Source organism: Mauremys reevesii, linkage group 21 (genome assembly GCF_016161935.1).
Source record: "Mauremys reevesii isolate NIE-2019 linkage group 21, ASM1616193v1, whole genome shotgun sequence".
Lineage (NCBI taxonomy): Eukaryota > Metazoa > Chordata > Testudines > Geoemydidae > Mauremys > Mauremys reevesii.
Window position 1 is genome coordinate 5,730,320 of NC_052643.1, and position 27,123 is coordinate 5,757,442.

General features: G+C 45.4%; 1 protein-coding gene across 1 annotated transcript; it reads right to left on the reverse strand.

Moving 5' to 3' along the window:
- Positions 1-513: 513 nt before the first annotated feature.
- Positions 514-27,063, reverse strand: EMC1 (ER membrane protein complex subunit 1). The gene is made up of 23 exons (XM_039509302.1): positions 26,869-27,063; positions 23,824-23,948; positions 23,189-23,254; positions 22,568-22,661; positions 20,230-20,358; positions 18,914-19,040; positions 18,239-18,388; positions 17,759-17,926; positions 16,736-16,807; positions 14,693-14,746; positions 13,713-13,835; positions 12,415-12,511; positions 11,417-11,533; positions 9,588-9,787; positions 9,221-9,370; positions 8,337-8,498; positions 7,294-7,413; positions 6,471-6,608; positions 5,161-5,334; positions 4,768-4,978; positions 3,897-3,981; positions 3,177-3,306; positions 514-2,544 (listed from the first exon to the last, which is right to left on the reverse strand). Exons 1-23 carry the CDS (start codon positions 26,952-26,954, stop codon positions 2,365-2,367), a joined length of 2,958 nt encoding a protein of 985 aa, XP_039365236.1. The 5' UTR covers positions 26,955-27,063; the 3' UTR covers positions 514-2,364.
- Between the last annotated feature and the right edge of the window lie 60 nt (positions 27,064-27,123).

Below are 27,123 nucleotides of genomic sequence, written 5' to 3' on the forward strand. Positions count from 1 at the left end.
TAACAAAAGTCAGTATGGGCAGTTCCTCCAGCTTAGCATTTGTAAAACAGGTATAAAGAAGCTATTTTCTGAGCAATTAGAAACCAAACAAAAGGGGAGTAAAAGGTAAAGACATACTAGCTCCTTGTCTTTGCCTTTAAGGCCCCTCACCACATAGCCCTGCTCTCTAGGGTAGGGACTGTCCTCATTAATGCTTCTCTGAACGGTGCCTCATACAATGGTATTCCTAGGCATTGCAGTAATACAAACTAATCTGAACTATAACAGCAAACCTCCTTTCGTTTGTATTCAGAGGATATGTGATAAGCTGTGTCCTCACCAACTGTAGTTTTCTTCTGACTCCTAGACGGTAAACGTCTTTGTGGCAGGCATTATGGTTTCTTTGGCATTCTTCAGTACTAAGCACATTTATTTTTACATTGTTTTCATGGGGCAAGAATACTCCTACTGGTTTAAGCATGTAGCACTGAGTCAGGACTGCTGGATTCTACTCTCACACAGCTAGTAACATGCTAGGTGCCTCACGCTATTCACAAAGTCTCTGAGCCTCAGTTCTGCCTTCTTTAAAATTGGTAAGGCTAATTAGCTGTTTTGTGGGTGTACTGTTACCTCTAATTTATTAATCCTTAAAGTAATGAGATTCTCAGATGAAAGGTAAGAGATCTGGAATATTAATTAGTTGCAAGTTTTTAAAAGTTTTAAAAAGTTAGAGGATAATTTGTATTTTTTTGTTTTCATGTTTTTTCTTTATGCAGCACTCAAAAGAGAGCTACGTCCCACTACCTGTGTCCAGACTTACCTGGTAGACACTGATATTATGTGCAGCGGGGTAGAGGCCATCACCACTACCTCTTGTTTACATTTAAGTGATTTAACAAGTGTCTTTGCATTTTTTGAATGGAAAAAAGGAGAAATGCTTAACCTACAAGTAAACTACAGATACCAATCAAAAAGATCTAACAGAAAATTCAAACATGCTTATAGATACTGATCAAATTACTTTTATTTAGATAACCTGCTCTCCGCAGAAATGACCTCATATTCCTCATCCTTTCTGCCTGCACTCTTCCACACAAAAGAACTGTGGACCAGTTTCACAGTTAAAAACAAGATCTAGTTTGTTATAGCATCTGGTTATCCAATCACATCTCGGCCAAACATAAATCAATAAGGCTTCCAAGAAGCAAAGGGCTTTGTTGCCATGTGCCAAGTTGCAACCATTTCAGTACACAGGAGGTTCAGAACCAATGTTAGCACTTAATGTCCCAATGAGTTACAAATAATTGTAAAAACGTATTCCAATTTAAAATTAGATACTGAATATTACTACATACCAAGCATGAACATCCTTGATACATGGAGGGAAAACAAATTGCAGGCTTCTTTACTCCTGAAACTAGGTTTAAAAATATCGTGATTTAAGTTATCGCTTAGCTGTTTGGCAAAATAGCATAAAAGGTGGGATGTTTTTAGATGCAACTTCACGGCATCTCTCAGGTTTGCTAAACCCTTCGAAATATTTACTTTTTTACCAGGGCAAATCTTTCCCAGAAATATCCAATCGATGAGGTCTGTGTTGTGCAACCATTTGAAAGATTAAAAAGCAGAAAAGGAACATACAGTGCAGTCACAATAAATAAAGGACATGGAGACCTTAGTAAGCATCATCTTTCCCTGAACTCCTTCCCCATTGCTATAATTTACTTAAAAGGTTTGATCAATCCGTCCTGAATTTGCATTATTTTGTTAATATTCTCTTGGCTAACTTACGAACATCCCGTCTTCCCATGCCCCCCATGTACAGTAGCTCGCATTTACAAACCCTAGCTTTCCAGTCAGAGCTGTGGTGAATCTAGGGTTCTCCTCCAAGATTTCAGGAATGGTTGGGGTAGAGAAGAGGTAAACCATCAACTGGTCTCAAAGTGCACCCCAGAAGTGGGGGAGAAATACATCCTTAGTATTTTGATATCAATCTTAGCTAAAGGTGGGGAAGGTTTCTCATGGAAAGTGATGTGATCTTAGCACTTTGAAGGGGGAAAAAAAAAAACTGTAGAAGGTTTTTTCACACTGATTCAGTGAAGTCCTGGACAGATGGCTGTTCCTTTGTAGTCTCATTAATTCCTTGCCATTGGATAGAATTCTTCCCAGGTGAAGCATATTCTTCTTCCACTGGCAGCTCCTCCCTTCAATGTTTCCAGCAGAAATGTGCTATAAATACTTGCCTCCATCACAACAGTACAATTTAGAACATATAATTAAACCCAGTTGTGGCGTGCACACCAGCAGATGATCAGCTACTCAGAATCCCAGCCAGCCTGTTCTCCAGCCTCACCGGTGCCCTCAGTGTTCCCTTCACCCACGTGCTTACCGCCATGCACGGTTCAGCAGCTTCACCTGAGCAAGTCTCTTTGTAATCATAGTGGCAAAAACCAGTCCAAAAAGAACACTACTTATCAGCACATAGTCATAGTCGTCTTTCAGAACATCAAACTGCTTGGATGGGTAGACTCTGGTTTGGAAGATGTCCAGGCCATACGCAACAACCTAAAGAAGTGAGACCACCAGTTGTTACAGCAGCTTCACGCAGAAATCCAAATATGTTAATAAAAGATAAGGCTACACTTTCCGTGACTTCCAGAGACCTCTGTGACTTCAGCCCCACCAGCTGGGAGCTGCAGGGTCCCACCACCTCCCGCAGCAGCAGGGAGTGGTAAGGTACCCCCGCTGCCTGAGGCGGTGTGCCCCCACAAATCCCCAGCTGCCACAGTGGGGAAGCGGGGGTCCCCTGCAGCTCTACAGGTGCCAGGAGGGGCAAGTGGACCCTAGAGCTCTGAGCCCCCATGGGCGGTGGGAGTCCCCAGACCTCCCAGCCACCCCGCAGCTGCCCAGTCCCTTCCCATTTTATCATGGATATTTTTAGTAAAGTTAGAGACAGGTCTTTATTGCCTGTGACCTGTCCCTGACTCTTACTAAAAACATCCATGACAAAAATCTTAGTCCTCTAATAAGAGGCTCATCCCTATAGTTCTGATCAAGCAAAGCACAGTTCAGGAAACCATTAAGCAATGACTTATAACAAGACTTGAAGTTACATACCTTCCCTGAAACGGGGTGTGATGGCATACTGTTGTATCCCGCATCATGCTTTACAAAAAGAAACCCTAACCTAGACTCACCAGGCACGTGGACTCTAAGCCAGAGGGGGCAGTGTAAATCCCTCTCATTCGGGATATGGTTTGATTGTAGTTGATGAACCTCTCAGCATGGATCTGGACATCTGGGGAATATGGAATCAAATTTTCTTCCCTAAAAGACATTTGAGAGAGATATTGAAACCCAACCAAACACAGCACAGTGGGTAAATCCCTAAGCAGCCTGTTATCTGGAACTCAAGTCTGGAGATACAACATTAGAATCTTTATACAGATAATTTAGTCATTCACACATGGTGCTTGGTAAAGGCTATTAGGAAGAGGGAGACAAACTGGTAGCCCAGAACATGCTGTAATTAGGGTAGTGTCCACCTCCTTCTAAAGTCTGAGAGACCAACCAACCAGGTTCAAGGCCATAGGAATAAATCAGTTAAAGTATCACTCTAAAAACCATAGATAATTATGTAGAATACTAGTCACTAGTATGATGCTAACAGGTGCTTTTTGACAGCCCTCTGGACTACCGTGTTACAGACTAATTTATTCACACCTGGACTGGCAGTAAAGCAGTCCAATTGCCAATGAAGACAACGGCCTCTCTAAATTTAGAGTAAGAATTACTTGGAATCTGGCCAGACAGAACTGATACATTATCTACTCCAGACTAACGCATTAAAACACTCAGCTTTCCCCCTTTTGGCAGATGCCTGGGAACGGGGATTACTGCTGCAGCATTTTGCTTACCTGCTTTGTTCTGTAGGGATCTCTGGGCGTCGAGGATCCAGCAGAGCCTTTGGAAGGGAGAGAATTGCCCCAGAGGGAAGCCCAACTGCACGTTAAAAAAAAAAAAAAAAATCATCTCTTAGAAGTGACCATTTCTGACCACACTCTCTGATGGCTAATCCAGTAGTCCTCCTGAGGCATGCCAGAGAGAGCTTGCCACTAGTCAGTGATGAGGGAGGGTGTGTGGAAGCAAGCAGAGGGCTAGGCTGAATACTGTTGTTGCTCTAAAGCAGGGGTCAGCAACCTTTCAGAAGTACTGTGCCGAGTCTTCATTTATTCACTCTAATTGAAGGTTTTGCATGCTGGTAATACATTTTAGTGTTTTTAGAAGGTCTCTTTCTATAAATCTATAATATATAACTACACTATTGTTGTATGTAAAGTAAATAAGGTTTTTAAAATGTTTAAGAAACTTAATTTAAAATTAAATTAAAATGCAGAGCTCCCCGGACCAGTGACCAGGACCCGGGCAGTGTGAGTGCCACTGAAAATCAGCTCGCGTGCCGTCTTCGGCACGCATGCCATAGGTTGCCTACCCCTGCTCTAAAGGCAGCTCATGAGTGACAGGCGAAGGCACAGCCCATGCAGACAGCAGCAATGTCTAATGCACACAGAAGACAGTAGCATGCACCACGATTTCCGTCAAGGGAAGGGCTGTAGCTGCACTATTTTTTCAAATCACAGGCTAACTTTAAAAATATACTTTTCTCTAACGCAGCCCCAGGGACCATCATGGCTGATTGCCCTAGATACTGTAATGACCTTTTCTTTAATACAAAATTTGACACACATGTAACCCAATCCCTCCACCCTGTCCTAACCCAGTTCTTACTGAGCAAGTGACGGCTGGTGATGCCACGTTCAGTGATGGTGGCCTCCATGGCACTGATGGCAGATGGGAAGATATATGACTGCTGGAGGACCTGCGGCAACAGTGGGCGGTCAAGGGAACTGAAGGCTGTGGCGTTATACTGCTCCGTCCCTTCGTACAGCTCTAGCACAGTGAATTCATTCCGGCGTGCCTTAGTATTCCAGTACTGGTACTGAGACAAGAGGGGAAGACACTGTTCAGGAGGGCAGAGCAGAATGCTCCAGCACAAGTCAATTCACACGGAGGGTAGCTGGACAGTCACTGGCATGGAGTCGGGGAGCGTTCCCTGGGCAGTGTAGGCGATTGCCTCCAGATCTCAAATCTAAAGGATTACAAGCAATAACTTTTCCTTACCACCACCCAGTTCTCTGAATGGACAATGTGGACGGGTCCCTTTGCTTTCTTCTGCACAGAAGAGTGGATGATCCGGCCTGTGACTCCATCAATCAGATAGATTCCAATGAAGGTGCGTTCATGGTGAGTATCCGTGCTCTCCGTTACCACTGCCAGCAGGTTAGGGTTCAAAGACTATAGGAAAGAAATGTGGGGAAGCCCCTAGTTTATAACCATTGTGCCAGGGGCAATCTGTGCAGATTATCCCAGACCTTTGTAGCCAAAGATGGAGGCAACAAGATGTCTGTTAATAGCACAAACCATCAGGACAGATTTATAATCAGTCGCAGCTGTCATGATACCCCCATGGTCTTTAATAGCTGTCTGAAAAAATTTAGAGAGGAAAATTTCCTCTGCCAAAATTAAGCTTCTCCTGTCTTCCAGTAACGTTTAGAGACACTGATGTGTATTCAGAAACTTGGCACCAATTGTCCCCTCTTGGGTCAGGACTCAGGACCAGCAGTGCTAGAAATGGGCTTTGACTTACAAAGCTGTGCTCCCCAATCAGAAGAGAAAAGAACAAAAGTTTTATCAGACACTTGTTTTAAAATCTTCCCCAAAGGCAGGTGCATTGATATGCAATACTTCACTTGCAATATCGCCCACCCGGACAGTCAGCTCCTCCAGCTTGGGATGCTCCACCTGTTCTTGCTGGGATGCAGTTCTGGAAGAATGCAGCAGCCAGCGACATCCTCCTGGAGACCACGCTCAATGGTTCTGTAAATCACTTGGTCTCTGCTTACCTAGGGTCATTAATCTCCAGTCCACTTCCAAACCAATCTCTCAGCTGGAAGCTCACAACACCACTGCCTGGCTAGAATTGTTTGATGGAGGAGGAGGACCATTGGGAAGCATGAGAGGGAGAACAGGACCATAGCAAATCCAGGATTAGTTCCTTCTGGTAAAAGGCCTGGACAAGTGTGGATGCATCCCAGGATGGACATTAAGACTTATTATTTTTCCCCACCCCTTCTCCCCCTTTCTCTTGACCTCAGCATTGGTCTAAAAAAAAGGATCAGGAAGATAATAAATAGCAAGTTAGACTTGCTACCTTTGTTGCTAATATATGGGCTGCTCTATAAAGCTCAAAACGACAGCACGGCTGGCAAAAGCATTTTCCAACCAGTTTAAGTGTTGCTTTTAAAGCACGCTTAGTGTCTACAAGCCCAGGAGGTGGGTATCAGCTCCCTGATGCTTCCATGCCAAGTTCCATGGAAACCTTAGCATACAGCTCACAGCCACCAAAGCTCAGCTAACAAGGTCTGCAGTACCTTATAGAGGACACTGCGATCACCCATCACACGGCCTTGGGAGTGTACATGCTCATTTGATCTCTTCCCCTTCACAATCACGATTCTCTGCACTTCAGTTGGGATGGTCATCTGCCAGCTCTCCTCTGTTGTCAGATCCTACAGCGGAGTCAAGATGCAAAATAAGGTTTCCTGACCCTCTGAAAGAAACAATCTCCATTTACAGGACATAGATAGATTCCCCCTAGAACAGAGTGGTGCACTGGGTGGGAGAACCAGGGCTTCAGCCCCATGGGGGGCCCTGGAGCTCAGTGTTTCAGTGGTGGGGGCTCCATGGAAGGGCTCATGGAGCCCCAGGAGGCCACAGACCCCCAGTTGAGAACCACTGATTTAGAGGATCAACGGAACAGGGGAACACTTTTTACTAGAGGAAGAGCACATGCTTTCTCTGCCCATTGTCTAGGGCAGCCAAACTAGTTCTCAGAATAGGCAATAGAGTCTTGGGGAGCTGGGTGGGAAGGATTACTTGAACTACTGTGCTCTCATCTCGTCTCAGCTCCAAAGTGCATCTGAACCGGGAAATATGGGAGAACTGCTCCCTCTTATGGATTCTCACCAAACTGCAGGATGGAGACATGTCTGGATTCTTCAGTAAAGACTACTTATATAACTATGAGTTTACAAAGATTTTAGGAAGCTTTTGAGAACTGGCAGAAGTCTATACCCAGCTGTACTTCTTATACGTCAAACCAAAATCCCATACCATGACAGCGAAGATCCACCATACATACACTCTGTGGGATGAACGTGTCACTTCTTACATAGCAGAGAGCATCTTCTGTACCTTTAGCAGCCGGAAACCAGAGAGTTTGCCCTGTTCAGCATCCACTATATAAAAAAAGATGGAGTGGGCGATTTCCTCTAACTGGCGGAGGATGTTTTTAGTTGCTGGGAAAGCTGTAACCTGGGAAGATAAAGAAGAGTTTAAACAAAGACATTAGTTATCAATTTTTAGTCTCACATATGTAAGTAAGCTAGTCCAGTTAACCTTACTGGGCCCAATTCACTAGAGATGTAAATTCCACTGATTTAAATGGCTTGAATTACGGATGAATTTGGCTAAACAAGGGCAGAGGCACCCTGGGTAATAGGGACGCTAACACTACCCTTCCCTGTTCAATAAGTGACTTATATTCTTGCCAGGCAAAAATATAAGCCATTTACAATCCACATAAAGAGGTCCATAGGGAGTGTGCAATAGGAATCTGCACTGGGGAGGGGACTGTGGCCTGTGCTTGAAACACAGCTCCCTGGTTTGTAAGCCAGCGACTTGCTATATTTTACCTCTGCACCGGGAGGCCAAAAAGAGGGGTAGAATCAATTTAGTGCGGACTGAAAATTTAGCGTTTGTTTTAAAAACCATGGGGGGGTTCAAACGCGAACCAGACTGAATAGGTTCTCGTGACTCTCTCTTTCAATTGGAATGAAAATAGTCCGGTTTGGGATGCAGCTCTCGCCTGCAGTATTAGGGGACCAAATAAAACAAATGGCGCCTAGTGCACAAGAGCCAGGAGAGTTCCACGGTCTAGAGCCAAGAGTGCAGGCGACAACTTTGGTTTCGTGGTACAAGCGGAATGAAATGGAAGAGGTAAACCAAGAGCAAGAACAACAAAGTTAGATTTTAAAGTCTCTGTGTTAATCTAATGGGGTTATTAGTGACAAAGAGAAGGAAGTGGCTTTAAATGTGTGTTTTATCTTGATGAAGTCCCTTGAAGTCAGTCTCATTCCCTTTGCGGACTATGACTTGACAACGTTCTTATTTCTTGCCTTGACGGGGAGATATTTATCCTGCAGATGGAGACTGTTTTGCCCTAGGAACAAAATTACCTTGTATTCATCATCAATCAGAAGTAGCACTTTGGCATAATCTTGATCCATGATGGGCAGAAGCAAAGACTGAAGAACTGGACGCTTCAGAACAGGGGGAGCCACCTGACTCCACTTCCCAAAGATGGGATTAAAGACATAGAGAGAGCTCATTTTGGTCTCCTGAAACAGACAACAGGATGGGAAACTAGTTAGGGCAAACTCAGAGAAGGGTGGTTGATCTTCTAGCATATGAAGTTACCTGCTGGCTTGGTAACGATATAATGTGATCCGATATAAAACTAATTCGGATATAACGTGGTAAAGCAGCGCTGGCCGGGGGGGGGGGGTGGGGGGGTAGGGGGGGGTGGGGGCTGCACACTCCGGCAGATCAAAGCAAGTTCAATATAAACGCGGTTTCACCTATAACGCGGTAAGATTTCTTGGCTCCCGAGGACAGCGTTATATCGGGGTAGAGGTGTATTTGGATTTAATGTCTACACCTCCTTTCTCCCTTCACTGTGCTCCTTACCCTACAGATGAATATGCTGTGCACTCAAATCACCTCATCTCTGCTGATCCCATAGCGTTCACATAAGATGTATAAAATTCTAACGAGATCCTACCATGGCCTGTCCAGAATGTCACCAAAATAAGTAAGTGTGTGTTTATTTTCTGTGGAGTATATACTGTCGCGTGACCAGCAGAGGGAAAGCCTTTCCTATTTAACTAGCATACACAGGCCCTGACTTTCCACTTCATGTAGTGGACAAAGCAATTAGGTGAATGATCTTTTTTTTTTGTCATCGTTTAAAGCATTTAAAAAGCAAATCTGAAAATTTTTAACACTGTGGATTTTTCACTACATGGAGGTAAAACCAATCCGAGGTGTCTGTGTGACTCACCTTGTCCTTAACGAGCAGCGTACACTGTGGGGGGTGCGGGAAGTGGGCCGTTGTTCTCTGCACCATCAGTTTAAAGGAGGAGCCAGGCTTCACGTTCTGTAGATATTGCTTCCATAGGATGGTGCCAGAGCTGCTTTCAATACCAAAGAGCTGAAGCAAAGAGACGAAAAGAAAAGCCAATGTATGTAACAGCCTGTCTTTCACATCTACATGTTGCATTTCACTTTGGGTTCCCTCCTCCACTACAAGACACTCTGCTGGTCTCCTGACACCTTTCTCACTGCACTCAGCACTGAATCCCCCCTCACCATTGCCAGGACGGTATGCTCCATTTCCAGGAATGGCTTCTAGTCCCTGCCCTCCTCACCTTTCCTGCAGCAGTGACCATCACCATCATTTTCTGGAGGTTGAACTCATCTCTTGCCAAGTTGTCGATATTGATCTCATTCTTAATCTGGCTCCGTGGCTTCCTGGCGTCATAGAACATCTTCCAGAGATGGGCAGTCCAGGCCTGCAGCAGGATGAGCTGGGAGGAGAGGCGCTTCAGAAACATCCCCAGCAAGCCGTCTGCAAACAAGTCAGTGACAACGGTTAGCGCAACAAGCAGTGGTGCACAGCAGGGGAAACATACACACAGCACAGCAAATCAGACCACTGCCTCAGTCTGTAAAAGTCACGTGCTGCCACACATGTATATATTAGTTAAGAAAATTCTGCCTCATCTTTCATGACACCTGGATCATATTATATCCCATTACCATCATAGAAGCTCCTTTGCCTACCAAGCCCCTAAATACACACTGCCCTATCTCACTTCAGCAGGCACTCTGCTCGCCTCACATCCAGCTTTCCTGCAAGCTGCAACACTACCGTGTGCAGAGTCTCTTCCCTATCACTCCAGCAAGTGCCCAACTAAAACCAACGAGTGTACTTGATCTTACGCCTCCTGCTTTCACGTCTCGCGTAACAGAGGAGCCATCATTACGGAGAAGCACCCAAATCTTGGCAACTGAAGTCTGAATTAATTCCTGTTAGGAGCCATGTCCTATGCTTAATCCACCTCTTCTCCGAGAAAGAAACCAAACAGGGAGGACAAAGATCCACCAGCAAAGGGTGTCACAAGAGAGGAAAGGAACTGCATGTGATTCTTTGGGTTACCTTGAATGGCTGGATCCGGATGGCAAGAAAGACAATAAAGGCAATTATATTTCAGTCTTCAGGCTAAGACAACACAGGATAATCGAACAGTGCATTTTAGTAAGAGTGGGGAAGCTGGCTGTAATTTCCCTATCACTCTCTGTCTGTTCTACCCAGAGGGATATGGAAGAGCTATTAGTAGAGCTTTTATGTGTGGTCTAGTTTTAGAAGGAGGATGCAAAAGTTAGAGAGACGACCCCAGAACCTGGAAGTCAAGTTTATTTTAGTTCATTTTGGTCATACTGTCTGCCCAAGGGATCTGGGGTGAGAGCTCACAGCTTTGGGGAGAGGGATACTGAAACTATACAAGCATGAAAAGCAAGAAGCAAATAAACATAAAACTAGACCCCTGCAGAAGCTCAATTCTATGCGTAGTGGGGCCTAAGGTCCCTGTAAGCTGCGCGGCCGCGCAGCAGCCTATTTAGCACCGCGCAGGCACTCAGGGAACCCGCCCAGCTGGGACCTGCTGCAGCCAGGAGAGGGGTGCCCCTCCTCCGGCCCCAGTTCCAGACCTGCCACGGCCAGGGAAGGGACAGCCCGAACCTGGCTGTGGCCGGTGCTCATTGGTTCAAATCCTCACACCAACTCAGGCACTGTTTGGTTAGGTGCTGCTGCAAGGAGTGGGTTGCTGGGGGAGTCCTCTCTCCCCGCCATAGCCCTGGAGCACCATCCTACACCCCAAAACCCTCATCCCTGACCCCACCCCAGACCAGCACCCCTCACCAGACCCTGAGCCCAGGCCCCACCCCAGAGCCCACTCCCTTCACCAGCCCAGAGCCCCTGAGCTCCGGCCCCACCCCAGAGCCTGCACCCCAACCCGAGCCCCCTCCCACACTCCGAACCTCTTGGCCCCACCTCCACCACATGAATTTTGTTATGTGCACTGATATGAAGGTGACGTGTCACACCTCACCTCCATATTGGTGCACATAACAAAATTCATTCCACACATGGGTGGGAAAAATTAGAGGGAACCCTGAGTGAGGTCCTGGCTATTACCTGCTTTCTTTCCGAATTCCCCTTCCAACTCAGCCTGGGCACCCGTCAGAGGTAGATCCACCATCTCCAAGCTTACCACTTCCGCCAACGACTCCTCCCTGCTCCACAGAACTTTTCCTAGAGAGATACAAAGAAAAGGCAACCTAGGCTGATTCAAACAAAAGAGCAAGTTAATTTCCTGATGTGTGCTGCGTTTGTTCCTGAGAGCAATCGGGAGACAAGAAGATCTTACAAATCCAGTCCTTTTAAATGGATTGAGAGCTATACCCCTAACACTTGGGACTGAAGGATCTTCTGTCTGGTCTTCACAAAAGTAAACAGCTGCTTAATAAACCACAAAATGCCACATTTCTGAAGCTATCTGGATATCGATATTTACTGTCTACTACAATAACCAACACATTGGAGTTTAATCACTAACAACCCCCCCTCACTTTATTAAACAAGAGACAGTGTTGAAAGAACACACCCATGACTTGAGCATTGAAGGGCTTGCAAAAGGGTTGGAGTCATCAAAAGCAAAAGTTTAAAAAAAAAAAAAACACCATGAAGTTCAATCTCTAACATTCTTGCAAGGCCTCAAAGACTCAAGCAACAGAAATGGACTCTTAACTCCACCCTAAAGTTTAACACCATATTTTGTCTGAGGAATTTCCCTTCTTTTCCAAAAGGCATCAAGGAATAACTGCTACAGGTCCCTGTTCTGCAATAAGTTCTGTGTGGGTAGAACCCTGCAACCCTGCAGACCCTCACTAAAGCCAACAGGCTGTTGCTTCAACAAAGCACATCACAGGATCAGATTCTCAGCTCTGGCAGTGAAGGAAAATTCAAGTTGTGGGGGTGAGGGATATTCCTGGTCTTCTCGCTTCTCTATGGGATTTAGCTCAGGAAAGAATCTGCTTGGCTGGACACAATTGCCCCTGAATGTGCACTATTGAAGGTGCCAAGAGAGGATACACTACAGACAGGGGTAACCAGCCAATCTGGTTCCAATTTACCTGGCTGCTGGAGGAACATGAGCGTGTGATCTTCTGTTTGCACCAGCGCTCGGTAACCCACAGAGTCATCTTTCTTCAAAAAGACCTGGATATAGAGCTGGAAAAGGGAGACGAGGAAAGAGGAGATGATCAGGATTATAACCTCCTGCCCTAGACAAGCAAGATGCAATTCAAGGTGAGAAGAGGAAAGAATTTAAGATCACTGTTACATTTAAGCTCCTAAAGCAGTGGTTCTCAACACGCAGGCCACTTGTGGCCCAATCAGCACACACTACGGCCCATGTGACATCCTCAGGGCCAGACAGGTAGTATACATATTGTGTGGATGCGACCCACATAACACAGAGAGCTGCATATGCAGCCCAGAATGGTAAATAGGTTGAGTACCTCTATTCTAAAGCAACAAAAAGATGAGGTGCTACCTTCAGGGATACACTTCTCACAAACCTAGAGGCAGACCAGAGTCTGGTTTCATACAGCAACTCTCATACTTCAGGTATTTTAAAGCACTGAGTTAGACATCAGCAGTGCCAAGACCACACTGGCAAATGCAGCAGCTATTTTGTGCTTGGCAATATTATTCTATGATGTCAAGCCCTCCTCTGCTATATGAGGTTCCGCCCATCTGCCAGCATTGGCCTGCTAAACCCAGGGTTGTGAGTTCAATCCTTGAGGGGGCCACTTAGGGATCTGGGGCAAAATCAGTACTTGGTCCTGCTAGTGAAGGCAGGGGGCTGGACTCGATGACCCTTCGGGGTCCCTTCCAGTTCTAGAAGATAGGTATATCTCCATTATAAATCCACCCTTGCCCTGCCCTTACAGCCAAGCTCTATAAACCCAGGGATACACAATGCCACCATATCTGAATCAAAAACCTCATGGGTACATGTGGTGGTCTTCTCACTACCAGCAACCCCTTCAGATCACCCAAAGAGCTCTGACCAGCCCTGCCAGTCAGAAAAGGCTGTCATAAGTGAAGCACTTTTCATCTATAGATCTTGTGTTTTACAAAAGTGGGTAAATTTCACTAACCCCCTTTTACAGCTGGGGAAACAGATGCAGAAAGATGAAGCGACTTGGCCACGGTCAAACAGCACTTTGTGGTAGAGGGACGTAGAAGCCAAATCTCCTTGACTCCCAAACTAGTATCCTACCCAACCTTAAATCAGGGGCTTGTCTGTTTGGCTGCAGCAAAAGGTTTGATAAGCCTCAAGATACAGCCAAGCCTGATGTAAAGAGAAACTCCATGCAGCCATCTCTGACCACTTTCAACGACAGGAGAGAGGCTGCTAACTTACCTGCTCGGGCCTGGCACCGCTCTGCTCTAAGCTGAAGGTAATCGTGGTATCCAGCAGTCTTTGCCCAGTTTCAACCAAATACAGGTTAATATTGTAGGTGTTGTTGGGGCAGGCTAAGAATTCCTAGAGCATTATAAAAGACAAGCTGACAAAGACACATAATCTACTTACACTGCGCTTTTCATCACAAATGATTCCAAAGTGCTGTATACAATAAACTATTTACAAGGATCGATTCACCCACCACGGAAATGCAGACATTTCTGGAGCACAACACAACAGCTGCTTAACAGAACGCAAACAGCACACCAGTTTGGGACAGAAAACAAATTCTAGGTGACATTTCTATCTGCACATGCTTCCATGGAGTAATTACTGTAATTCTGAGCCCTTTTGGACAGAACACAGCAGAGGTCTATGATGCCTTTCTTCTGAAGATCTCAAAGTACTTTACAAACAATTATTTGAGTGCCAGCACCCCTGCAGGGTAGATGGTATAAGCACACATTAAACTACAGGGTAAACTGAGGCACAGAGACTACACAACTTTCACAAGATCACACAGAAAGTCAATGGTAGATCTGGGAATAGAAATTAGGAGTCCTGGCTCCCAATGCCCTGTTTCAAATACCAGGCAGCTCTCTCTCCTAACTACATAGAGGCACTGTTTCTGAAATAAACTGACGTTCAAAAAGCAGTTTTCCATTTTAAGGTGGGGAAATGGGTGTCTAAATGGAAGATCTGTTTCTTTGTAATGCTGTGAGAGGGTAGCATGTTCATCCAGTTCCCTACAGTTTCACAAACTGAATAGTTTTAAGATGCTTTTGGATAAAGTTTCATGGAGCTGATGCAAAAATATGATTCTCCGGAGTAATAGTCTGTCCCACTCCACCATTCAGCCTTCCAAACCCAAGAGAAGGGAATAGCCTGTTAATTGCAAAGACTGCCTACAATTCCTGACAACAAGCTCCCTTCCATACCTGTCTATGGGAACGTCCAAAAGCGCTGTCTGCCTTATCAGAAGTTCTAGATTTCTGCAATGAACATGGGAATAGAAAGAGAACTGGTGAGCATGACAAAGGCATGGAAAACATAAGAACATTAAGTGTCTAACAGGAACAAGTTCTGCCTCCCTGCTCAGCAGCTGCAAACTTAGGCAAATGATAAGTGGTATTGAAAAACGAAGTGGTTAGCTGGGTACTTCCTCTCACAAGACTTTACAAACACCTGGGGAATGGAGGTTGTACGCAACTCTGGACAAAAAGTTATGGTTGTTCTTTCTAAACAACTGAACATTGACTTAATACAACTTTGAAAAACTTTACTATGCAAAAAGAAAAATGCTGTTTTTAACCATCTTAATTTAAATGAAACAAGCACAGACACAGTTTCCTTACCTTGTCAATTTTTTAAAAATTCTCTTTGTTTTAGTAATTTACATTTAACACAATACTGTACTGTATTTGCTTTTTTGTTTGTTTGTTTCTGCTGCTGCCTGATTGCATACTTCCGGTTCCAAATGAGGGGTGTGGTAGGCCGGTCAGTTCGTAACTCTAGTGTTTGTAACTCTGAAGTTCTACTGTATATGGAAACTGTCAGGTCAAACATGGCCCAAAATATAGGTTGTGTGAAAATACCTTATACAAAACCTAACCAATTAAAATATGTCATGATTTTTTCCCCTCTCTATCCCAATGGATTTTTAAAACTCCCCTGTAGCATTTGCAACACAGATTTTGCACCATGCTAAAGGGATGGTGGGTAGGGAGGGAGGAGATGGTGCACGCATGGAGGGAAGCTGTATCATGGAGCAATCTGATGCCACTATCAGTTTCTTCAGAATGGAAGTTTTCTTGTTTTATGTTTCTAGCCCTTTGGGTTGTGATGATAACTTTCCAAATGAGACCTGAAGTAGTGCTGTTTACCTGTCTCTGCAGACAAGCAGCCTGCTCCACTAGCTCAGAGAGGCTGAAATGACCATATTTATTACAGCAGGGTATTAGCTCTGAAGCCAATAATCAATATTGTTTAATCCATGCTTTTGGCAGGAATATCCAGCTACCGTAAGGCTGTCAGCAGAGTCTGTGGAGTGCTTTTCCCCCACTTCATCTCATCCCCTAGTGCTAAGCACAGGAGAACCTGAAAATGAAAGTGAATGGGAAATTGACTCAGAGTTGAAACTGACTAGGATCTTTCATTCCTCTCAGCTTGAAAAATGAAGACCAAATAGCATCGGTTCCAAAAAGAAAATGGATTTTGTTTTAATTCTTCCATTTTTAATAATCTCTGGTCTTAGTGAGAAATGGGTGAGGGCATTTGGTTATTAAAACAGTGCAAAAGGTAGGATTTTGATTTTTAAAATGATAGCGTCTAGTCACCCATCACGGTATCAGCTAGTCAGCAGACTTTCCTTCCCAACACTAAGGTATTTATTTCGCTAAGGGCTTGTCTACACAGCGTGGTAAAGCGCATTAGAGGGATGTGATTTGCAGAGCACTCTAATGTGCTGTGTTCCAGCTGCCCATGTAGACCCTGCTGGTGCAAACTAAAAAGTATTTCGTTTGCGTTAGCGTAGTTGTGACTATGTTAACACAAACCTAGGTACCTTTTAGGTCATGCCAGCAAGGACTACACAGGGTAGTTAGCGTGTAGCACTTTGGCGCACTCTACCTCTAATGTGCTTTGTCGCGTAGTGTAGACAATCCTTAAGAGCCATCTCGCTCTGTATATTCATTGCACCACGGCTCGATACTCAGCAGCTCTACAGATGCTTGCATACTGATAGTCACAACAGATGAAATCTCGGCCCCACTGACGTCAACAGACGTTTTACCATTGACTTCCATGGAGACTGAATCTTGTGCCCTAAGGTGTTTAAGTCCAGGTGGTACATTCAGTCTGACAGTGGTAGAACACTGCTCTTTGGTGGCCCCTCAAAACCTTTATAACAGTCAAAAAGCAACACAAACTAAGTTTTTAGAACTTGAAGCAAATCTGAAATTTCCATTCTGCAACTGACTAACCACTTCATTCCTGCAGGTCAGGACAGAAGCCACAGTCTTCTCCCCAGTTGTTGCAAAGTTCACCAAAGCTGCCTGAAAAACAGAGGGGGATGGGGGGGGGGGGGAAATAAGAACATGTTTGTGCAAAGGACTTAATTCTCATTTGGTTTAGAACAATTTCAGCCGAATTCCAACAGGTCAGTTCATTTCAGCATGACAAGCAATTCTGACAGACTGAAGGACTCTGGTAAGTTTCGCTACAAGGAAGAGAAGCAACCTCTGGTACAACCACTGAAGAGATGGTTCATGCTGGGGTCCAGTAACCTTTAGCATTTTATCATTGACCAGTCAGAAGCCTGGCAAAATTCCAGACACTGCCACTGAGGTGATTTTCACACTAGCATGCTCTGCCTGAGTCTTCGGAGTTGAGAACTAACAGGTTTCCCCACTCATAACAGTAATACCATTACAGATGAAAGTCAGGAGCATAAGAGATGGAAAGCTACCATCAAAGAAAGGAAGACAAGAACCTAATGGGGAAAAGGTGATCTTTTCCATCGCTAATTTCTAGAAACCTATTAGATCACTGAGCCCATCCCCAATTGGCCAGTCTCTTGTAGACAATACTGCACTGAATCTGAAATGGTCATTTCATGTACTTCTGGTCCACTAGAACTACCACCAGCAGTATTAAGTGTACTAGAACCACTGGTCACTTAAGTGCTTTCTAGCAGCAAACCATCTCTTGACTCAGCACAGACCCTGCATTAGTAAACTCACACCTTGGTGAGAAATGTCAGAAACTGGATCCTCCTGAACTGATGTTAAATAGTTTAACTGCTACTGTACATAGGTTCAACCAATTCTATAGAAAGTATGATTGAAACCTGAGCTTCAGCTGCTTGTTCATAATGCTTAGTGCATGCTTTATGAAGGTTCTGGTTTTACTGGTGGATGGAGCCAGCCAAACAGTCAATTCACTGAATTTCTGCTGTAGTTCATCTCTTCTTTTCAGAGATCTGCGGCTGTGTTCATTCTGTTTACCTGCTGGAAGTCCCGGACGAGGCTTAGCAGCCCGTTTCTGTACTGCAGCAGTGTGAAGTGACTTGGAGCCAGCTGCAGGAAGAACTGAGCCCGTGACGCACTGGCAGGATTGGGCTGAGTGGGTAAAATCCTGGGCTGGAAACCATCAGCAAATTCTAGGTCAAGGCCCTGAGAAGAGGAACAAGCAAACATGGCAAGATGGAAACTTACTATGCAATTTGATCAAACACATCCCTTTCCTCACTAACAATAAACCTTTATGAAGGGTTAGTCCATATCTGATTGAACATGAAGCCATCGTGCGGAGGTCTGGGATGCAGGATGGACTACTTCCCATGATACGACAAAAAACGAGATTTAAAGAGTTGAAATCATCACCCCATAAGCAACCATTACATGGAAGCGATGTGATCTCCCCTTCCCTCCTCCACATTAGTCCAGATGTCCAGTTACATGTGAGACTATTTCAGGATCACTCACCTGCAGTGGGATCTGCTTCATTTCCTGCTCAGTATCCAGGGATAAAGCATAGAGCGACTGTGTGTCAGAGTCCGCACACACCAGCACTGCCTCACCCACCACACAACAGGCACCACTTAGGCTCTTCATCCAGGGGGCTGCCACTCTTAGCTGCAGGGCAATAAAGGGAGAGAGGCAGCTGGAAAGCCCCATAAAGACATTCCAGAAAGAGCCTTGTGTCCATTTGCCAGGGGCCTGTATCAGCCAGTGTGTGATATCAAAGGCTTAATGTTACATTTCACTTCTAAACTTAGTCACACTAACAAAGGCCTGTGTGAAAAGCAGGAGAATCCCATTTATCTATGAACAGTGGCTCTTCCCCTTGGGATACCCATAAAGCCAGGATTTTGTAACCCTGGGTAAACTGCCATCCATCTTGAGATTACCCAGGTTGATCTCAATTTTACTGTGTTCTGCAAGCCCTGTGTCTGGGAGATGCAGTTGTGAAGTCTCCTTCCAGGCCCATGAGACATCCCATGGAGACAGGATGACATTTTGACCTATGTGCCAGCAATGCAATTAACTTCCCTAGACATCACATTACATTTACCCAGGTGGGAGCTTTTGTTAAATTGGATCCACACTAGAGCCAACCTGGTGACGAGCTGACACCATGCATCAATGTACCAGTTCTACCTGTTTTGTAATTTCGCCATCTTCTACGCTGAAGGTTACAATGTTCAAATGGCTTCGAGGAGCAACTCCAAGTGCACGTACTACCCCGGTTCCATACGAATACACCAGCTGGTACTGGGTACTCTCACTGCAAGAGGAGAAGTAGCAATGAATCACCTTCTCCAATAGCTGCCCAGAGCTACCTGTAAAGCCCCCTGCTCTAGGAGCCTATTCACTGTCATCACGGGTCTCCCAAGGAAAGACCGGGTGCATCAGCCAACAGGAGAATTTTTGCCGATCAACACAAATAAATGTTTTAGGGACTCCTCCCCTTCAGCCATCGCCTCCTGCAGTTAAACACATTGAAAACCCAGAGACAGTATTGATGAAGATAACTTACTGGGTCATTCTGCCCATCTTCCCTTTAGCCTTCTCAGGCCAGGGCAGGATAGTAGGTGTCTCAGGCAACAGGACTTCCTCCACTTCTCTTGGGAGGCTATTTCACAGATTCACCACTAGAAAGTTTTTCCCCTATCAACTCCACCTCCTCCCTTCAGGTATCCTAGTTCCATCCTCCCTCTCCCACTGGCCTCAGTCACTGGAACATGGTCAGGTCTCATGTAGCAATCACTGTTTGGCCTAGTTGTAACTATTTAGTAGTTTTAATCTTCCTTCAGAAGTCAATCACATTAGAACATTCTTGTGTATTACAAGAGGATTCCCACACCTGGGTGGGCCCCTGTTTTCTGACTGGAAGCTGCTACTAATAGCACAAACTGGTTTGTTCAGGTTAACATGCTTAGTTTATTCATAGATTGCTTTTTCTCCGTAAGAGATGTCATCTCCTGACCTATTTTGTTCCACTAACCTAAAGGTTTGTCTACACATGGACTCGCTCAGGAATAGCTACTACTCTTTAAATTCACACCCTATCTTAATCTGAATTGACTTTGACGTGTAGACGAGCCCTAAGATACCATGTGATCACTTTACCACAAGTCCATGTTAGTACCATACAGTGCACAAATCACAATGCTGTCAGTTGGTCTGTAATTTGCCTGCACTAAAATCAGTAAACAGAAACGGATGTGCTCCTGTCTGTATGCACAGGAAGACCCTCTTCCCTCCCTCCCCCTAATTACCGCTCATATTTTCTCTTCATACTGTGCAGTGCAAGGTCCCCCTCCCAAGGAGTCTATATTCTCATATGTGCAGGAAATGGATGCAACCCCCGCCCCCATGAGATACTATGCGCAACATTTTCAGAAGCAAAAGGGTCCTCTCCCCCTTAAGACAAGTTTGAGAGGCAGTGATCTATCCTTGGTTTGGATTTGTACCTTTCTGGTAAATGCTCCGCCCATTTCTGGTGGCCGTTGGCGAGGTAATGAAGAGAAAGGGCAGCCTTCTTCAGGACAGCCAAATATTTCACGGTGTCCTGGAACCCCACCAAACTAGCCATCTGGAAACTAAGCACAGGTCAGAGACAGAGGGTGAGGCGATAATACTTATAAAACAGATTTTATAAAATCGTGTGTGCGTGGCACACACAACACACATCGGTGGTGGTTGAGATCCCAGTGCCTGATGGGGCAAAAAATTTTCCCAGACCAGAAAATAACAGTTGGGGATGTTGAAATGCCTGTCGTTATCCTGATAAATATTTAGAAAGATACATTTTACAGACAAATGTTATACTCTTTTCACAGAAAAAGCATATTCACCTTATTATAGCATGATGTGATTTCCTTCATACATTTTTTTTCATTAGTGACTTGCTGCATCTCTGGGGTTCTAGATCTCACAGACACAGGGGAGGCAGAGGTTCAGCAAATTCCTGATTTTTAACCAGTTTATCCTGACGATATCACTTTGCTGAGGATAACAGAACAAGATGTCTTCCTCTTCTTCTTCCTCTTCATCTTCCCTGCTGCAATCCTCTCTGAGAGATGATTACAACACCCCACCAGCTTTTTCGATTCTCAGGAGACTGCATTGTTAACTGTGCTGATGAGCTGTGCGTGGTCCCCTGGCCAGTGCATCGAGTTGAGAATGCTGTCCAGAGCGGGTCAGTGTGCACCAGAGACTTTACCCAGCTTGTGGGATCATAGCAACACTAGAATTATAGACAAACAGCCCTGCTCTTCTCCACCCTGGTAGCTGGCACAACACTCACATTTTTCTTAAAAATAGCTACTCTTACCTAGATAGAGTTAATATTGTGCAACCAAACCACCACAACTGTTGGCACTGACTGGCGCTCTAACTGCTGATCTCTGCGGTGAGGGCAAGGATGGGACTGAAGACCAACCATCCCATCAAGCCAAAGTGGCATCTCTGGGTCCAGAATGGTGCACACAGACAGGGGAAGCTTATGCATAAGTAACGGATTTCAATCTTCCACCTCCAATAAATGTAGGCTATGTACAAACCCCCCACACACACTTCAGCATTGCAAAATAGTCATGAACATTTATCAGCCCAGATACAAAATGTAACCCACTATTCACTTCAAGCGAGAATTTTCCATGGTTATAGGATATAGCATTAGTCCTGTGTGATAAACGACTGCAAAATTCAGCATCTCTACAATATTCCCACAAGGGTTACTTTATGACTCTCACAGCTACAGTAACTCCTCACTTAAAGTTGCCCCGGTTAACGCTGTTTCATTGTTACGTTGCTGATCAATTAGAGAACATGCTCGTTTTAAAGTTGCGCAATGCTCCCTTATAATGTTGTTTGGCAGCCACCTGCTTTGTCCACTGCTTGCAGAAAGAGCAGCGTTGGAGCTAGTGGAGGGCTTGGAACCAGGGTGGAATGGCATCCGCCCCCCCCCCCCCATCAGCTCCCCACTCCGCTAAGTTCCCAGTGCGGCAGCCGCCCAGCAGGCTACCAATTGCTGGGCAGTTCAGCTGCCCCTCCCCCCACTGCCATGTGCTGCTCCTGCCCTCTGCCTCGGAGCTGCTCCCAGGAGCCTCCTGCTTGCTGGGCAAGGGGCTAATGTCAGGGTGTCCCACTCCCTCCCCCCACTTTACCCATTTCCACAGAGACACGGACAGGGCTCAGGACAGAGGGAGCTTGCTGGCAGCAGCTGCTGTCTCAACTTGCTGATCTACTTAAAAAGGCAATGTACTTAGAGTGGGGTCAGCCTACTTAAAGGGGCAATCCGCATGTGTCTTTGTCTCTCTCTGCCACGCTATCTCCCCTCCCTCCATTTGTGCTGCCTTGTAGAGTGTGAGGCTACATTAAAAATGTGTTAACCCTTGAGGGCTAAGCCAAGTGGTAGCTCATCATTTACCATTCTGCTCCTAGGAAATATCCCACCCTCTGACTTCACCACCTCAAGCAAGCTTCACAATCATCATAGCTGTGTACAGTATTCAATTGTTTGTTTAAAACTTATACTGTGTATGTGTGTGTATATATAAAATATAGTCTTCTCTGGTGAAAAACATTTCCCTGGAACCTAACCCCCCTATTTACATTAATTCTTATGGGGAAATTGGATTCGTTTAACATCGTTTCGCTTAAAGTAGAATTTTTCAGGAACATTACTACAATGTTAAGCGAGGAGTTACTGTAATTGACATTGTCCCTAAAACACGACTACACACAAGGAAGGCAAATTCCCCTCTCCAAAGGGTACAGAGAGACAGGCCGCTGAAGATTTCCCACCTGCCAGTGTCCAGTGATGTCTCCCAGTTCAGCCCTCCAATGTTTGTCTCCCAGGAACGCAAAATGTGCCCGCCATTAGACAGAGTGATGGCATCTGGCCAGGAGGAGAGAATAACAAATCAAATATTTTTATATTGGTTTCTTTATTCAATTCCCTGCTCATCCTCCAGTTTATTTGCTCTTCCATTGTTATGGATAGAACATTACATATCAACCACTGCCCAGAAGACACCTGGTCTGCTTCAGATTCAGGAAGGTCATTTTATTTGTATAATGTGCAGAGGATTTCACGTTTTATGGTTCACTTGTACTCTTAGCACTAGGAGACCAGAATTCCTAATGTCATGCACAGTCACAAAAAAAAATCTTTGTGTAGCCGTGATCCTGATAGCACCAAGCGGTAAATTAAACAGAGCAGATAAGCAGGAAATTATCCTCATGCGTCTAGAAGAGGACAGGCCAAGGAGTAAACGACACAATCTTTAACACTGCACCTGTATCCACTACAAGCTCACCATGACTATTAGCTCTAGCAAATTTAGCCCTCTGTCCAAACCTGGCTGGATGTCTGTAATGGGAATGAACACTCATCACACAGGAAAGGCTAAATACTTTGCTTACCCTGTCCATGAATCAGCATGGCATCTACTGCTCCTTCAGGAGTCCCCTTGTCCACATGACGCCACACTGAAAGGAACAAGGAGTAAAGTGGGAATGATTTTTTCCCCTGAGGTATTTCATGCTGAAGAAAGGTATCAACTGGCAGTGCCACAGACTGACATCCTCTGTCTAACCACAGGCCAAGTACAGTGTAGATAGTGCCAATGCAAGCTTCCCCAAAACGGCCCTTCCAATGTGCCTCAACTCTTATCCAGCAGGACCACCTCTAGGGATGAGAGAGGAATTCAGTCTTCATGCCCCAGTCAGTTCTTGGTTCCACTGTATTGGTCAAGAACAGACTAGTCATGCCAGCACCTAACAAGTTTATACTTGAAAGTAGGAAATGAAGCCACTAAGCCTGAACAAAATTAAATAAAATTGATAAGTATATTTTTAAAAATTCCTTGTCTCCAGGGAAAATAAAGTCATGTCTAGTTAACCACCCCGCAACCCTTAAAATGGACTATGGGCCGAAAGTTAGCCTTGGTGTAAGCAGGAGTAACTTTTAATGTATTCCAGGGTTTAATTTTGGTCCCGTGTGCATTAGTTCCCACACAAATGGCAGATCCCGAGTCATAAAACAACAGTTCACTCACAGATTTCTCCATTCCTGGAATTCAAAGCAGCCATCACATTCTTCTCAGTAGCCACAATAAGCTTCTTGGAGCCCTGTGACGCTTCCAAGGAAGAAAACTTGAGTTTTCCCACATACTGCTGCCTCCTAAGGAACAGGAAAATCAAAGAAAGTGTGATTAAAATTAACACAGGTGGACAGAACACAAACAATATGGTGGCACTAGCTGCAACTATTAAGGACTGACAGAGGGCAACCACAACACTACTATAATCCTCCTTTTTTGGGGGGGGGAGAGGAGGATCACTGTAAATGAAGAGAGAAATTGAGTCTGAATGAGCAAGGAAGGAATTTTGTGATATTTTGGAGCTCAATGTCAAATCTGCTTCTAGGAAATTCACACAAAGAAAAAAGTGTCTAATATTCTACGTTCATTGACAAGAAATGAAAAAGATGAACTGTTGCACTGCAGTATAACCAGTCTCATTCTTGCATCTTCACTAAATACTACCAAAGCAAACAATGTATATCATCAATGAAAAGAGCTGCCATGTGCTGCTTCTATTAAGACGGCCCCTTGCACAGAGGAAGTCACTGGACTTCACAGCTCTTTTGGGGCCATATTAAATTCTTCCCTGAGCTCTCTGCATATTGGGTAGCATCAACGGATTTCTACCATCTAACCCACAAACATGCAACTGAGAACAGACATGTAATAAAAGTTTATTAATAATAATAATAATAATAAACTTTTATACAGCACTTTGCATCAGTAGACCTCAAAGCCCAAAGGACATAAACATAGTTATCCCCACTTTACAGATGGGGAAACTGAGGCACCTGATAGATTACATGATTTACTCAAGATCATTCAGCAGGCCAGTGACAGCCAGAATTAGAACCCAGGTCTCCTGAATCCCCATCCATTGCTTTACTCAGTAGGTCACATCAGAATTGGATAACTTTGCTGGAGAACGTGTTTTAGGGCACCATGGATGTGAAATGAGCACTTTGAAAGAGACTGGAAATAAATAAATATCTCTGACAACCTGCAAGAGCCCATCTTTACAATATCCAAAATGGGACTGGGTATTTATATAGATATCAAGAATACCCAGAGTCGTCATAATTAATAAAAACAAACATTAAGAACATAAGAAAGGCCATACTGGGTCAGACCAAAGATCCATCTAGCCCAGTATCACCCATTCCCAGCTTCTGGCAAACAGAGGCTAGGGACACCATCCCTGCCCATCTTGGCTAATGGCCACTGATAGACCTATCTTCCATTAACTTATCTAGTTCTTTTTTGAACCCTGTTACAGTCTTGGCCTTCACAACATCCTCTGGCAAAAAGTTCCACAGGTTGACTGTGTGTCATGTGAAAAAAATATTTCCTTCTATTTGTTTTAAATCTGCTGCCTAGTAATTTCATTTGGTGACCCCCTAGTTCTTGTGTTGTGAGAAGGAGTAAATAACACTTCCTTATTTACTTTCTCCACACCCATCATGATTTTATAGACCTCTATTATATCCCCCTTATATTCCAAGCTGAAAAGTCCCAGTCTTATTAATCTCTCCTCATATGGCAGCCATTCCATAGCCCTAATCATTTTTGTTGCCCTTTTCTGAAACCTTTTCAATTCCAATGTATCTTTTTTTGAGATGGGGCAACCACATCTCCACACAGTATTCAACATATGGGCATGCCAGGGATTTATACAGAGGCAATATGATATTTTCTGTCTTATTATCTACCCCTTTCTTACTGATTCCCAACATTGTTAGCTTTTTTGACTGCCGCTGCACATTGAGTGGATGTTTTCAGAGAACTATTCACAATGACTCCAAGATCTTTCTTGAGTGATAACTACTAATTTAGACCCCATCATTTTATATGTACAGCTGGGATTATGTTTTCCAATGTGCATCACTTTGCATTTATCAACATTGAATTTCATCTGCCATTTTGTTGCCCAGTCACCCAGTTTTGAGAGATCCTTTTGTAGCTCTTCACAGTCTGCTTGGGACTTAGCTATCTTAAGTAGTTTTGTATCATTCTGGAAGGGATGTTAAGCCTCAAAGTTCATGTCTGCCTGCTGCACAGTTCTTACTCCTTCCTACAAATCTGTCTACTGTCAGAGACAAGACTTTGAACTAGATGGACCTTGAATGTGAGGCAATATGGCAATTCCTATATCCCTTTGTCTTTAGGTTGAAAACCACTGCTGTGCAAAGGTCATTTTCTTCCTCCCCAGTGAAATGAGAAGCAGAAATCGACATCCTCAGCTATCCTTTAGAGAAAAGAGAGACAGGGAGCAGCTTCCTGAGGCAAAGGGCTCTAAATCCTAGACAGGAGGACTAATACCTGGTCAGCTAATGCACCTTTCCGATGGCCAGCGCAGGCCTGTTCCCTACAGATGTTTCTATGGCTGGGGCTCTTACACGACCATGGCAAGGTTGGGGGATGCATTCTCCCCCAGAGATACCAGCGCCCATGACAGTGACACAGGCAAGCCAGCTCGGGGCCAGGGGCAGACCTCAGCTCAGAGCAGGCTCCTGCTCACCTCGCAAAGCTCAGCTCAAAAGCTGCAGCAGTTCTGCACCCGTCAAACCCAGTGTGGCAACTGGGTCAGACTCAGGCTAAAATAGAGCAATGCTCAGGACTTGCTTCTCCCCCGGCTCACCCGGACACAGCCCCCGTTGCCCGAGACAACAGTAGGGGGAGGGGAGCTGCCCAGCCCCCCCTCCTACCCCCAGGGTCGGGGGGGATTCCCAGCCCCCCACCCCAGAGGACAGTGGGGGGATGCCCAAACCCAGGGGACGGTGGGAACTCCACCCCAGGGGACGGAGTGATGGGGGGGGGGGAAGGTCCCCAGACCCCCACCCCGGGTGACGTGAGGGGGATGCCCAGACCCAGAGGATAGTGTGTGGGAGGGAGATTCCCAGAGCCCCACCCCAGCGGACGGGGGGGGTTGCCCAGCCCAAGGGGGCGGGGGGAGATGCCCAGGCCCCCACCCCAGGTGACGGGGGGGGTTAAATACCCGGATGTGGCCCCAGCACGCACCAGTCGAACTTGCCCACTTGATCCTCGTAGACCGCGGCCGCCAGGGGAGCCAGGAGCAGCAGCAGCGGCCAAGCACCGGCCGTCATGGTCCGAGCCTATCCCGACAGGCAGCGCGCCGGCCCCACAGAACGGCCGCGAGGCGGGGCCTCGCCCCCAGGGGCTGCCTCTGAGCGCCTGAGTGGGGGAAAAATCCTCTCCCGGGCAGGGTCGGCTGTTTGTGCTGGAACTAACGGCGGCGTAGGGGGCAGCCTCCTC